Source organism: Larimichthys crocea, unplaced genomic scaffold (assembly GCF_000972845.2).
Source record: "Larimichthys crocea isolate SSNF unplaced genomic scaffold, L_crocea_2.0 scaffold83, whole genome shotgun sequence".
NCBI lineage: Eukaryota > Metazoa > Chordata > Actinopteri > Sciaenidae > Larimichthys > Larimichthys crocea.
The window spans coordinates 1,526,306-1,538,717 of NW_020860930.1; the positions used below are offsets into that span (position 1 = coordinate 1,526,306).

The 12,412-nt window shown below is 45.1% G+C and overlaps 2 protein-coding genes across 6 annotated transcripts; both read right to left on the reverse strand.

Annotated features, from left to right (window-relative positions):
* Positions 1 to 3: 3 nt before the first annotated feature.
* On the reverse strand, positions 4 to 3,790 carry minpp1b (multiple inositol-polyphosphate phosphatase 1b). 3 transcript variants are annotated; one of them, XM_027277075.1, is made up of 7 exons: positions 3,097 to 3,755; positions 2,035 to 2,220; positions 1,761 to 1,964; positions 1,531 to 1,628; positions 1,219 to 1,349; positions 943 to 1,076; positions 4 to 866 (listed from the first exon to the last, which is right to left on the reverse strand). In XM_027277075.1, exons 1-7 carry the CDS (start codon positions 3,509 to 3,511, stop codon positions 616 to 618), a joined length of 1,419 nt encoding a protein of 472 aa, XP_027132876.1. In that variant the 5' UTR covers positions 3,512 to 3,755; the 3' UTR covers positions 4 to 615. The 3 variants fall into 3 exon arrangements, with proteins under 3 accessions (XP_027132876.1, XP_010750908.2, XP_027132877.1); XM_010752606.3 differs by having other exon boundaries at positions 1,770 to 1,964; positions 3,097 to 3,747; XM_027277076.1 differs by having other exon boundaries at positions 699 to 866; positions 943 to 1,141; positions 3,097 to 3,790.
* A 443-nt stretch (positions 3,791 to 4,233) lies between these two features.
* si:ch1073-416j23.1 (rac GTPase-activating protein 1) lies at positions 4,234 to 12,153 on the reverse strand. Of its 3 annotated transcripts, none has more exons than XM_019259813.2 (17): positions 11,951 to 12,149; positions 11,615 to 11,716; positions 11,227 to 11,429; positions 9,916 to 10,055; positions 9,676 to 9,748; positions 9,538 to 9,591; positions 7,945 to 8,040; positions 7,576 to 7,720; positions 6,965 to 7,107; positions 6,533 to 6,694; positions 6,179 to 6,274; positions 5,585 to 5,783; positions 5,402 to 5,507; positions 5,160 to 5,292; positions 4,972 to 5,080; positions 4,723 to 4,834; positions 4,234 to 4,464 (listed from the first exon to the last, which is right to left on the reverse strand). In XM_019259813.2, exons 1-17 carry the CDS (start codon positions 11,988 to 11,990, stop codon positions 4,344 to 4,346), a joined length of 2,034 nt encoding a protein of 677 aa, XP_019115358.1. In that variant the 5' UTR covers positions 11,991 to 12,149; the 3' UTR covers positions 4,234 to 4,343. The 3 variants fall into 3 exon arrangements, with proteins under 3 accessions (XP_019115358.1, XP_010750893.2, XP_019115359.1); XM_010752591.3 differs by having other exon boundaries at positions 4,234 to 4,389; positions 11,951 to 12,142; XM_019259814.2 differs by lacking the exon at positions 6,179 to 6,274 and having other exon boundaries at positions 11,951 to 12,153.
* Between the last annotated feature and the right edge of the window lie 259 nt (positions 12,154 to 12,412).

A 12,412-nucleotide genomic window follows, 5' to 3' on the forward strand; every position in this document is an offset into this window, starting at 1 on the left:
TGATTAAAAACAATTATGTATTTTATTTTGGAAAGTCAGACTTGGTTTTATGGGTTTGTAATTTCAAAATAAAGGTCTGAGGTCATTAACGTTTACACTGTAAAATGTTTTTGTCTCTTCGTCGTCGTTGAGCTTTGATGTTTACAGATTAATTAACGACTCGTTCAGATGATTTCCTGAAATTTGCCAAATTAATTTTTACATTGTCTTTTTATTTACGGTGTCTTATTGGCTGCTGAGTTATGATGTAATAAACTTCAAAATAAAATGTGTAAGACTTTTCTTTTTGTCTCAAAGATTTCAGAATAAAAGTCTTCACAATGATTCTGATGCATTCAAACTTTCATTTTGTAAAAACTGACAACAGAAAACAAAAATCAATAATGGACCCTGAAACCGAACTCTTATTGTGAAAAGAACTTTTCCACATTCAGTTTGATAGACAGCTGACCAAAAATCAATAAAGCTGTCACCTGATCATCAAAACAAACCTGAAGGCAACGTTGACAACGTTTTGTTTCAGCAGATTAAAATTAAAGCTTCAATAAAACAAAAAAGAAAACCCAGACAGACACATTAAGACCTTGCAGAGGGTTCTGGTTGACACGGTCTTCCTCAGAGTTCTGTGTTCGGTCCTCGTCCTCCAGGTCTTCCCTCACACTCGCGGTGGAAGTCACAGCCGTCCAGCAGGTGGCGGTACGTGGCCCGGACATCTCTGTACAGTGGCGCGTCCTCCATCAGCCCTGGGAATCGAACTGGTGACTCGTTGATGAGCATCTGCAGCCGTGGGCCTCGCTGGCAGTCGTACAGGACAAAGAGCAGGTTGGCGGCGTATGGGACGATCAGACTGGTCCGGAAACTTCGACCTGCAGGACATGACAGGAAACATGTTCAGAACGTGAACCTTGTCTCTGATTGGACGTCAGGATGGAGGCTTCATACTGTGCTGTGAGTGGTAGTTGTCTGCAGTGGGCGAAGTCTGGTCCTTGTAGAGTCCAAGCAGGGAGAGGAGGGGGAGGAGCGTCTCGGCGTGACCAACCAGGATGGAGGCTGGCTCAGGCGACGCCTCCGTGGACCTGAAGGACCGACAGGCTGATCAATAATCAAGATCACATGACTGCCAGCTTCCTGTTCTCTGCCCCTTTAAAACAAGAGTCTGTATCAAAGAATAAAGCTTACAACAATCAATATAGATCGCGTATTGACGATGTCACTGACCTGCGTGGACGTCCTGCTTTGTCCAGTGTCCTGAAGACGTGATGAAAGAGAGGACAGCTGGACAGACTGCTGATCACATGACCATGAGACCGCTTCCAGAACTGCTTCAGGTCCGACTTGTACTCCAGCACCTGCAGAGAGATGGGACTAAAAACATGTCCTAGAGGACTACAAAGACATCCTACAGGACTACAAAGACATCCTACAGGACTACAAAACATCTTACAGGACTACAAACATGTCCTAGAGGACTACAAAGATGTATGACTGAACTACAAACATGATTGTTGAACGTATGATTGGACGTTGTACCTTTGCGTCATTCTCGTCAAACAGGAAACACCATGGCGAGTAAAGAGATTTGATTGACAGTTCGTATGAACACAAGAAGAACGCTGCTTCAACCAAATCTACAGGAGACATGGAGGGACAATCTTCAGCATGATGACATCTCTACTCTGTGAGGACACTTCTGAAGACGGGGTCAGGCTGTGGTCAAAGGGTCAGGGGTCAGGGGGTCAGGCAGTGTTTATGTTAATGACCTGTGTTACCTGGGGTGAGGCGGTGGTGAGGCAGGCCCAGCCTCTCGGCCATCCTCCTCCTCACTGCCTCCATCTCCATGCCGTGTTTGAACTTCTCCACCTCCAGCAGTGCTGTGCGGTTGTTCTCAACGCCCTCCACGTAACCACGGCAACGCTCGAAGAAGCGCATGAGCTCGTCGTCCACCTGGTGGCTGTACTGCACGTCTACAGACAGAGACACTCGTCAGTCTGCCTACATTTCCCAGAATGCTGAGCGACGAGTACATGGACTTACCTTGGCGGCTCCACACCTGCTGCAGGCCGTCTTGAAACGCCTCCACGCTGCTCACACAGCGATGCTTTGAGCTGCTCCTCAAACTGATCCTCCTCATGTTCTCCTCTGAGAGGAGCGACGGGAACAACGAGGAGAGACGGACGGCCAGCTGACGAAGATCTTCTCTCCCCTTCATCACCAGCTGACCTAAGGAGGAGCAGTAGGAGAAGGTGAAGGCGGAGAAGAAGAAGAAGAAGAAGAAGAAGAAGAAGAAGAAGAAGAAGAAGAAGAAGAAGGAGGAGGAGGAGAAGAAGAAGAAGGAGGAGGAGGAGGAGAGGTCAGTTTTTCTCTGACATGTCAGTAGTTTACTCTGACTTGTCAGTAGTTCACGCTGACGTGTCTGTAGCTTTACTCCGACGTGTCTGTAGTTTACTCTGGTGTGTCAGTAGTTTACACTGATGTGTCAGTAGTTTACTCTGACATGTCTGTGTAAAAGGAGGAGGAGGTGAAGGAGGAGAAGAAGAAGCAGGAGGAGGAGGTGAAGGAGAGGACAAGTTAGTTTTACACTGACGTGTCAGTAGTTTACACCGACGTGTCAGTAGCTTTACTCTGACGTGTCAGTAGTTTTACTCTGACGTGTCAGTAGTTTTACACTGACGTGTCTGTAGTTTTACTCCGACGTGTCTGTAGTTTACTCCGACGTGTCAGTAGTTTCACACTCACGTGTCTGTAGCTTTACTCTGGTGTGTCAGTAGTTTTACACTGACGTGTCTGTAGTTTTACTCTGACGTGTCTGTAGTTTTACTCTGACGTGTCTGTAGTTTTACTCTGGTGTATCAGTAGTTTTACTCTGACGTGTCTGTAGTTTTACTCTGGTGTATCAGTAGTTTTACTCGGACGTGTCTGTAGTTTTACACTGACGTGTCTGTAGTTTTACTCGGACGTGTCTGTAGTTTTACTCTGACGTGTCTGTAGTTTTACTCTGGTGTATCAGTAGTTTTACACTGACGTGTCTGTAGTTTTACTCCGACGTGTCTGTAGTTTTACTCGGACGTGTCTGTAGTTTTTCTGGTCTGTACTCACCGTCCATGTCCTCGGTGTACCAGTTCTCCCATCGGTTCTGGATGTCCTGCAGCCAGGCCGCGGAGCCCGCGGAGGACGCGCCTCCTGGGGGAGCTTCTCTCCGGACTAGCTCGCTCAGCTTGTGGATCCTCCGGATGTTTTTGACGGTCGGGTACCGGCTGCCGTGCCTGATGATGGCGGTCAGATGGACCGGGGTGCAGCGCTCATTGGGCGGAGGTTTTAGGATGGAGCTGTTGACGGAGAAGACGTCCCGCAGCAGGTGCGGGTTCACCTCCTCGTATCGGGTCTTGGTTCCGAAGTAAGCGGCGATGTGCGGGATGTCCGGGACCGACACAGAGGAGCAGGAGAGGCGGGTCAGAACCAGACACAGAGCCGCCAACACTAAAGTGTTTGTGGGCGGTAAAACGGAGAACATGTCGGCGGAACCAGAGGAACACCGAACCGATCCGAACAGCTGTTACCTGTTCGCTTTGTTGATGTTCCGGGATCGTCTGACCTTTGACCTCTGCGCAATGCAGTTGCGCAGTAGTCGACACTATTTACACTTTCTGTGGGTCGACCAAAACGATCGCGGCGTTACTGCAGTATCTATACTTCATCTAAAGAGTATTAATACACAGAAACTGCAGTATTTTCACTTAATCTAAAGAGTATTTATACACAGAGAAACTGCAGTATTTTCACTTCATCTAAATAGTATTACTACACAAAGAAACTGCAGTATTTACACTTCATCTAAAGAGTATTTATACACAGAAACTGCAATAGTTATACTTCATCAAAAGAGTATTAATACACAGAAACTGCAGTATTTTCATTTAATCTAAAGAGTATTAATACACAGAGAAACTGCAGTATTTTCATTTAATCTAAAGAGTATTAATACACAAAGAAACTGCAGTATTTATACTTCCCCTGAAGAGTATCAATACACAGAAACTGCCGCAGTATTTATATTTCATCTGAAGAGTATTAATACAGTTAGTACAGTATTTATACTTATAACAGAAACTTGGTCAAGCTTCTGTTTAATGTTATTCAAAATACTGAAACGAACGATATGAAACCCTCCAGCTGTATTTTCAAAATAAAAGCTTCAGCGGGTCATTAATTCTACAAACATTACATTAATTTTACAAAAAATCTTTTTATTTAATCTTTCATAAAATATTTTAAATGCTTTTTACAAAATGTTTAATTTTCTGACACTCATTAATTCACTTCCTGTGAACTATGTCTGATCTACATCAGCTGGGTGATGTGAAGAACCTCCTCCCTGGTTCTACTGGACCTCTGAAGACAAAGAGAGACCAGATGTTAGAAAGTAACAGGCACAGGGACCTCCAGAACCCAGCACCTTTTGGAGACCTGAACACAGACACACATTCTGTTTGAATAAAAAATAAAACAAATTTAGTTTCCTCAAAACATCTGAAATGCTCAACACGTCACGTCATCAAACCCGCACAGAACCCCTTGCCCTCTCATACAGACCCGGTTAGTGGTTTGTTTTTGGTACTCGTTTGTGGGCGGGCCATGGGGGTCTGTGGTTTCGGGGACCAGGTGACTGATATGTTTTGAGAAACTAAAATCTGAGTCAGAACGCTACATCTGTTGTAGTCTTACATGCTGGTGAGAGCGTGGCCCAGGTTCCTGATCCTGCCCCTCAGAGATCCTCTGCTGGGAATTTTATAGTAGCTGTTCAACTCTGGAGATGTCAACGGTTTAAACAACCGACCTGGAACCAAAAAGACTTAATGAAAACCCTCTGATGGTCCACACCAGTAAAATCCACAACCCACATGTTAACTCTCGTTCATGTGGCTGGACCATTGGGAGGACCAGTAAGATTTACAATGATATCTGGAAACCCACCATGACCACCATCCTGGCTGTAGGCTGGAGTGGATGAGGTCTGATCTGTCTGGACGGCGAGGACACGTCTCCAGTAGGCTTCAGGGAGGGACAACATGCGACAAATAACCTGAGAGCAATGTACAAAAACATGCCTTTAATTAGATCATATTCAAACGGGTCCATCATCATCATTTGTCAGAGTAAACCTTCGGCTGAGTGTTTGTGTCTCTCATGATGGTTGTCGGAGACGGCTCGGACATCCCATGTCCCACTATAGTCGGTCCAAACACCCGGGCCAGATTATTCTTGTCCATCTGACACTGAGGACTCTTCATCACCCTGAAACACACAAATATGGAAACAAACGGACCACAGAGTCAGAATGAGCAGATTTTTAAATAAATAATATTTATTATTATTATTTTATTTACTATTAAAAAGGTCTTACTTGTGTAAGTGCAGCATGAGAAATGCCAGTGTGTCCCTGTTGGCTTTTGGCAGCTCTGCTATGGCCTGATACAAGATGGCCGCACTGTTGTCTTCATCAGCAAGTTCTGCAACAAACACACATAAATATTCTGTTGGTGGTGGACTCGTATTCTAGTTGGTGGTGGATTGTTACCCTTCATACCTGAAGCCTCCATGAAGGTGCGGTGCAGCCTGAAGGTGATGAGAGGTTCTTTCAGTTTTCTCAGAAAGTCTTTAAGAAGACCACAGACCACATGGATGTCGTGGACTTTACTGAGCATGAGCGGCGTTTTCCCCTGAATGAATCGATCTCTGAGCTCCTTCACCAAACGCTCCCCTCCAGGAACTCTGTACAGACCCCTCTGCAAACAGACATCAGCACCTGGATCAGCGCTGGGTCACAGTTAGGCTGTTTTCAAACCTGAGGTGTGCTCTGGTCTAATTCAGGTGGTGTACCCCACCCACTTGACCTTACATGCTATCACATGATACCAACAGGGATAGTCTTAAGACGCATGGTTTCTTTTGGCTAACGTAGTCCAGGCTCACATAGTCCAGGGTCTGCTGGCAACAAACTTGAGTGGTCTAGACCGCTCTTCTAATGATGTATGGTAGTTATATACTAACTGTATTCCCCCTGCAGCAACAAACACACAACCTTCTTAGACCCACCAGACTGGACCAAGACCACTTCCTCTAAAGAGTCTGTGTCTTTCTCGGTACAAAGATCTGAACACACAGGTTAGAACAGGCTGACCTCCTCCAGCCCCCTCCTTTCGATCTCAGTCACACACTCCATGACCAGCAGAGGCACCCTGGGCTGGATCCCCGGGGCCAAACTCTCCAACAGGTTCTGAAGAGGACAGACAACATATGAGACTGTTTAAGGGGATCTTCAGGGAGGAGGCTTTAATCCGAACATGGAGGAAGTAAAAAATGTTACTCTTAATCTGATAGATACTAACATGCGAACACCAACATATAGGCCTGCTTGAGAACCAATCAGAGACCAGATCCTGCTGTGTCACCAGAGTTCGATCCTCACTGTTCAACTTGTACTAAAACCAGACTGACTGATTTTGGTCCGACGCCTTCAGTGGTTCTGAGGTACCTGTTGAGCTGAACCTCCTGCCGTGGCAGCAGTGGAACAGCCATCAGTGAATTTCTGTTTGCATTCCGGATGAGCGACCGCTCGGCAGTTCCTGCACTTCACCGCCATCTTCCCAAAGCGGATCCTCTTACCACACGGCGAGCAGGTCTCTGGCCGGATCACCTGGAGGACAAGTCACATCAACAGTACTGTGGGGAACATGTCAAACATGGAGAAGGTCATTCATTATATTTGACAGTTTTAAGTTCCTTGGGTTCCTTTAATGATCAGATCTGGACTATGGACTGGTTTGAAATACAGATGAGACCACCTGACTACCCTCACATTTAAAAATGAAAGCAGACCATCCTCCAACATTTGATGTTCTGTGTAGAACTTGAAGAACTTTCTGAAGTGTTTCTTGACCTGGACTAACCAGAGCAGCTCTCGTACCGTTTTAGAGAGAAAAACATGTTTTGGGGTTTTCTCAGATCGGTAGGTGTAAGACGCTCTGACTACGGCGGTGTCCTCCATCTTTGTTTCAGTTTCAGGCTCAGCCATTGTGTCATCGCAGTGAGACCAGATTGAGGTCTGATCTGAGGAACAGAGCAAGGATTGACATCAGGTTTGTGACAACGACTGAAACACTGCCATGTGACTACAAACTTCTAAATGTTGAGTGTTAAAAGACGACATGAGGAACGTGGTGAAAAAGTATTTGTAAATTAAGTCTGAAGTCGTTGCACCGAAGTTGCTCTTAGTCTCGACAGTTTTTGAAGGTCTTGCCTCGGTCAAAGAGGACTCTGGATTTTATTTCAGTCTCAGTCACGACCACCTCTGTGTAGACAGTGTCACAGTGATATTTTAATAAATCAACTAATTTTTATTGAATTTTGTGTTGCTGTTACAGCTCTCCAGCCTCCCCATCCCCCTTTACAGTCAAAGTGATATGATGGAGACAGATCTGAGACGCCTCAAAGAGATTTGGTTAGTATGAGTTATGTTAGCTACTTATGTAGGCTACATAATGCCTACATAATGCCTCGTCAGCAGAATGAGCTCACCTCCTCCTCCGATTGAAACAGCACACTCCTGGGTCAGGGTCCGGGTTGGGTTTTCAGGGGTCTCCTGTGTGATTCCCACAACCATGTGGATCTGACCACCGGTCTCAGGAGTTGTCACAGACGCCTTCACAATGGTCTCAACCTCCTGAGTCATAAAGTAAACGTTTCAGCTGTAGATTCAAATGTTTCAGAATCGGAATCACTTTTGGCCAGGTGTGTGTACATACAAGGAATTTACACTCCGGTTACACTTTGCTCGCATAGTACATACAGATATAGACATAGGTACAGTTAAATAACAAAACAGAGAACTTGACAGGTTAAGGTTTACATAAGGTTTCATGTTTGTTAACATCTTTGTCTCATCACCTTTTCCAAAGTTTTTCTCTCCAGCAGCTCGGAAACATTTCCTCCTCGCCCTCGCTTCCCAACTGGGGCGCCGACAGCTGGTCCCATTGATGAGCGCTGCAGGTTCAATAACACGCATGGTTAAATGTACAAGGAATGTTGGTGCAACTGATCTCAGAGTAAATCAGAATATGAAAATATAAATCAGATTTAAGAAGAACATGAAAGTTTCTGTGAAACAGAAGAATCCAGAACATCGAAACAGATGTGGAGACTACGTTCATGTTAGAGTCTATTAGGACTGGTAAACTAATATTCGAATATTATTCGAATATGATAAAAATATGTATATTTGAACGTAAAAATGAATATTCGAATATTTACTATTTGCTCAGGGCAGCGCGCGCATTGATTCTCCTCCGTTGTGTCCCATGGTGCGTCCCTTACTGACCTGTAGGCTAGCTATCTGCAGTCACGTGACACAACAAGGAAGCACCCCATCCCGCTCCCCACCTCAATGAAGAGCAGGCTACACACCAGTGATCCCGATGAGCAGTACAGTTTTGCATAAATTGCACTGCAGTTACACTAAATGTAACATGTTGAACATGACGCTTGGATTTAGTTTGAAGACCGAAAATAAATCAGCGTTTGACTACCACTGGTCGTTTTTCTTGACATTTGGCAGTGCAACGCCCTCTGTTGGATATAACGGGGTACTGTTACAATACTGTTACAAGTCCTATTCTCCGCGGGGGGAAAATAATTAATTAATTAATTAATTAATTAAGAATATTCGAATATATTCGATATTCGGACCATTTTTTAAGACTAATATTCGAATTCAATTTCTGGGGAATGTTACCAGCCCTAGAGTCTATCGATAAGAGTCCGGGTCCTGGGGGGTCCTGGGCCTGGTCTGATCACCAAATGCAGTCAGTTGGGTAGAAACAGTTCTTGTTGCTTTTGTGAGAATTCAGTGGACCATAGCCTCCTTCTGGTCTCAGAAGGTTTGTGTCTAGTCTGGAAAGGGTCAGCCACAATCCTGCTCGCCTCAGGTTCCTGGGGGAGTAGAGGTCCTGCAGTTTGCAGCCAATCACCTTCAGACTGAATGATCCGCTGTAGTCCACACTCTTCTTCGGCGGGGGCAGCGGTGTTCAGATGGTGATAGAGGGGGTGAGGTCATGGCCTTTGGCAGGTTAAACTTTTCCAGCTGCAGAAAGAAGTTTATCCTGTGTTGAAGTCCCACATGAGGTCCTGGGTGATGATGGTGTCCAGGAAAGACTCCACAGATTTAACTCAAGTCCACAAACAGGATCCTAGTGTAGGTTCCTGAGGAGTCCAGGTGCCGTTGAATATAGTGTAGGACCATGTTGACTACAGACCTGTGCAAACTGCAAGTGGTCCAAGAGGGGCTGGGTGATGATTTCTGGCTGCAGAGCACAGAGCGCTCAAAAGGACCACGGAGGTCACGTGAAGGGTAGTTTTGGAGTCCTGTTGGTTTCCAGGTGCAAGTTGTTGATGGACTGGTAACCACAACAAAACAAGGCACACAAACACAGAGGCAGCAATCTTGATCGTCACAGCATCAAACAGATAAAATGGAGCTCTCACCCTCTTCTCTCTGGCCCGAGATCTCAGGGGTTTAATCATGGTGGTGTCCAGATCCTGAAACATGAAAAACAAATGTTAACATTGACAGTGAAATGCGTTCAATTCAGAATATCTGAGGTCCAGTTTAAAGGATCGTACCACATCATCATCAGTCCGATCGTAGCTGATGTCAGAGTGAGACAGAAAAGACGACTCATCGATCACGGACAACCTGAAGGAACAACGGCACAAAAACCTTTTCAGATTCAACAAACATTTATTAATGCAAGTGTCAACTGTTGAACCCACTGAGAATCAACTAAACTCCTTCAGAACCCTGAAAGAACCAGAACATCTGGACTGAGCACCTTCATGTGGTCACTGCTGGAGTTGTCTCACCGTTTGCTGCTCCGGTGTAGAGTCACATTCGCTCCTTTGTGTTCAAAAGTGGCCAGAAGAGATTTCTGTTCATCGTTCAAACAGGCGCTGGATTTACTGTCGTGGACCAGGATATCACACATGAGCTGCATCTGCCTCTGCTGGACTCGTCACAGGAAAAACAACAGTGATCTGTGAGCAACCCCAACAGGCTGCAGAGGTCATTACAACAAAAACTGATCATTTGTATACTTAGTGTGAACAGAGCAAGAACTCAATGAGGAGAGGGCAGTCTGTGTCACAGGTGTTCTCGACCAGTGTTAATTTCGTCAGATGAGACGAGACGAAATATGTTCGTCAACAAGCCTTTTCCCCTTGACTAAGACGAGACGATGACGAGACGATACAATGTTCTAAAAACACTGATGAAAAATGTGCCAATGTGCGTTTTTGTTGATGAATAAAAACGAGACGAAAATGTCATGCAAGTAAAAAACAAACAAACAAACAAAAAAAAAACGTCCTCCTTGTTTTCGTCGACAATATAAGATAAAAGCAACATCCAGTCCTGCTGTCATGTGTTTGTGCCAGCAGTTCTTTTACTGTAGGCAACGTCACAGCCACACGTTTGAGATCCTCTTGCTGCGCACCTGTGGCTTTCAAAAAAACAGCATGCAGGAGAAACACAGTGTACGGACAGCGCAATCATGCTTGGAAGGAAAAAGAGACTGGACTTGTGGTCCCATTTCCATTATTTAGAAGCAGAGAAAAAGTCACAATCCCTCGTTTTGACGGATGGGAATATGTGCGGGAAGAAAATTGCTGGTAAAAATAGTATTATCTGTACAGTATTTGGTATACTGTGATCTTTTAAGTTTTTATTTTCAATCTGTCTGCTCAGCTATAAAATTAGCTGTAAGTGTTATATTGTTTTGTGTGTGTGTGTGTGTGTGTGTGTGTGTGTGTGTGTGTGTGTGTGTGTTTCTAATAAATATAAAAAATGAAATCAAGTGCATATTAAGTGTGTATTGAAACAACAAACAAGACACTTAGCAAAGCTGCATTGAATATGAATTCATTCAATCAAGACATTTAATCAATGTGTTAGCTGTGGAACACAAGTGAACTGGAATTAATAAACAAACAAAAAAATATTCCTGAAATAAATAGAAAGACTGAAATGTTTTGACTAAAACTAGACTAAGATTTTGAGACTTTTAGTCGACTAAAATATGACAAAACAACCAAACAACAAAAATGATTTGTAAAGACTAAAAGTGACTAAGACTAAGAATGAACTTTGGCACAAAATTAACACTGTTCTGGACTCACCAGGTACTGGTAGTCCCCCTCGATCTTGTAGCGTTTCTTCATCTCCACGTCCAGCTGGTTCCGGGCGTGTTTCAGTTTGACCTCCAGAGCTGCTTTGGCAACATCGGACTTCACCAGCAGCTCTTTGTACTTCTTCATCTCCAGCTCGGCGTGCAGCCACCGCTTCCTGACTGTCTCAACGTTCTTCAGCACGTCGACAAACTCTGAAACACAAGACACGAGTCCTTGTTCTGTCCCAGCATCACTTCCTGTGTGTATCTGTCATACATGTTTATATGAACACGTTTAGATTCGATAAATATGAACATACAAGGTCTACGTCACGACTACACAACACAACTACTGACTACTGTAAACTGGTCCTGGCGCAGGTGTGATCCCGACTCACCTTGCTCGGTGTTGACCGTGTTCTCCTCCATCCGGATCCTCTGGAGACACAGCGCCAGTAACTCCTCCACGATGAGCCGAGACTCCCCCATCGCGGCCCGCTCTGAAACGTGGACAACAGGACTCTTATTTTGGTAGTTCAGTTCAGCATGAGGTTTATTACCGTATGAGACCAGGGCCCGGTTTGGTGTGGTGCGGTGCGTGATCGTAGTGCGTCGATGACGGATGTAGCGGGATCGTTACCGGGACCGCACCGACTGTCACGTGTTTTTATCTATTTATCTCTGTCACAACATCGCGATGTCAAAGATCAAAGGCACACCCTGTTTGAACTCACCGTTTGTGGAAGTGACGCTGCAGCTCATCACCCGGTTCATTCATTTATCTGCGTCTGCGTACACGTGAGTCACCTGCTCTTCCTGTTGGTGATGTCATCGTTGCAGCTGGTTCATCACGGGGTAGGGGTGACTTGACATGACAGGTAACTCATGAAACGTGACAGGTTACGTCATGGAACGTGTAGATTTGGCAGATTTAACGTCCAATAAACATACGTGACGTAACTACAGACAGACATCAACTGGTAGATCATCTGCTCACTTTAAAGGGGCTCAGTCTGCTCTCTCGTCAGTGATACACCTCCAGTCCAATCTGTTGTCCAGGTGCACACCCAAGTACCTGTATCCTCCACCACCACCACCACCACCATCACATCTACACCCTGGATGGAAATTACTCAGGTTACTCCTCCTAAAGTTCACAAGCATTTCTTTGCTTCATGTTGAATGGATGACAAATA

Bases quoted from the DNA above. Each gene is read 5' to 3' on its own strand.
- minpp1b (XM_027277075.1), bottom strand. From the start codon at position 3,511: ATGTTCTCCGTTTTACCGCCCACAAACACTTTAGTGTTGGCGGCTCTG. The intron at 2,221-3,096 runs GTGAGTACAGAC...GCTCCTCCTTAG, and splicing joins GTACACCGAGGACATGGACG to GTCAGCTGGTGATGAAGGGG. The intron at 1,350-1,530 runs GTACAACGTCCA...ATCTCTCTGCAG, and splicing joins TTGACGAGAATGACGCAAAG to GTGCTGGAGTACAAGTCGGA.
- si:ch1073-416j23.1 (XM_019259813.2), bottom strand. From the start codon at position 11,990: ATGAACCGGGTGATGAGCTGCAGCGTCACTTCCACAAACG. The intron at 11,717-11,950 runs GTGAGTTCAAAC...TCCACGTTTCAG, and splicing joins CAGCGTCACTTCCACAAACG to AGCGGGCCGCGATGGGGGAG. The intron at 4,465-4,722 runs GTAAGACTACAA...GTCTGTGTTCAG, and splicing joins GGCCACGCTCTCACCAGCAT to GTCTCCAAAAGGTGCTGGGT.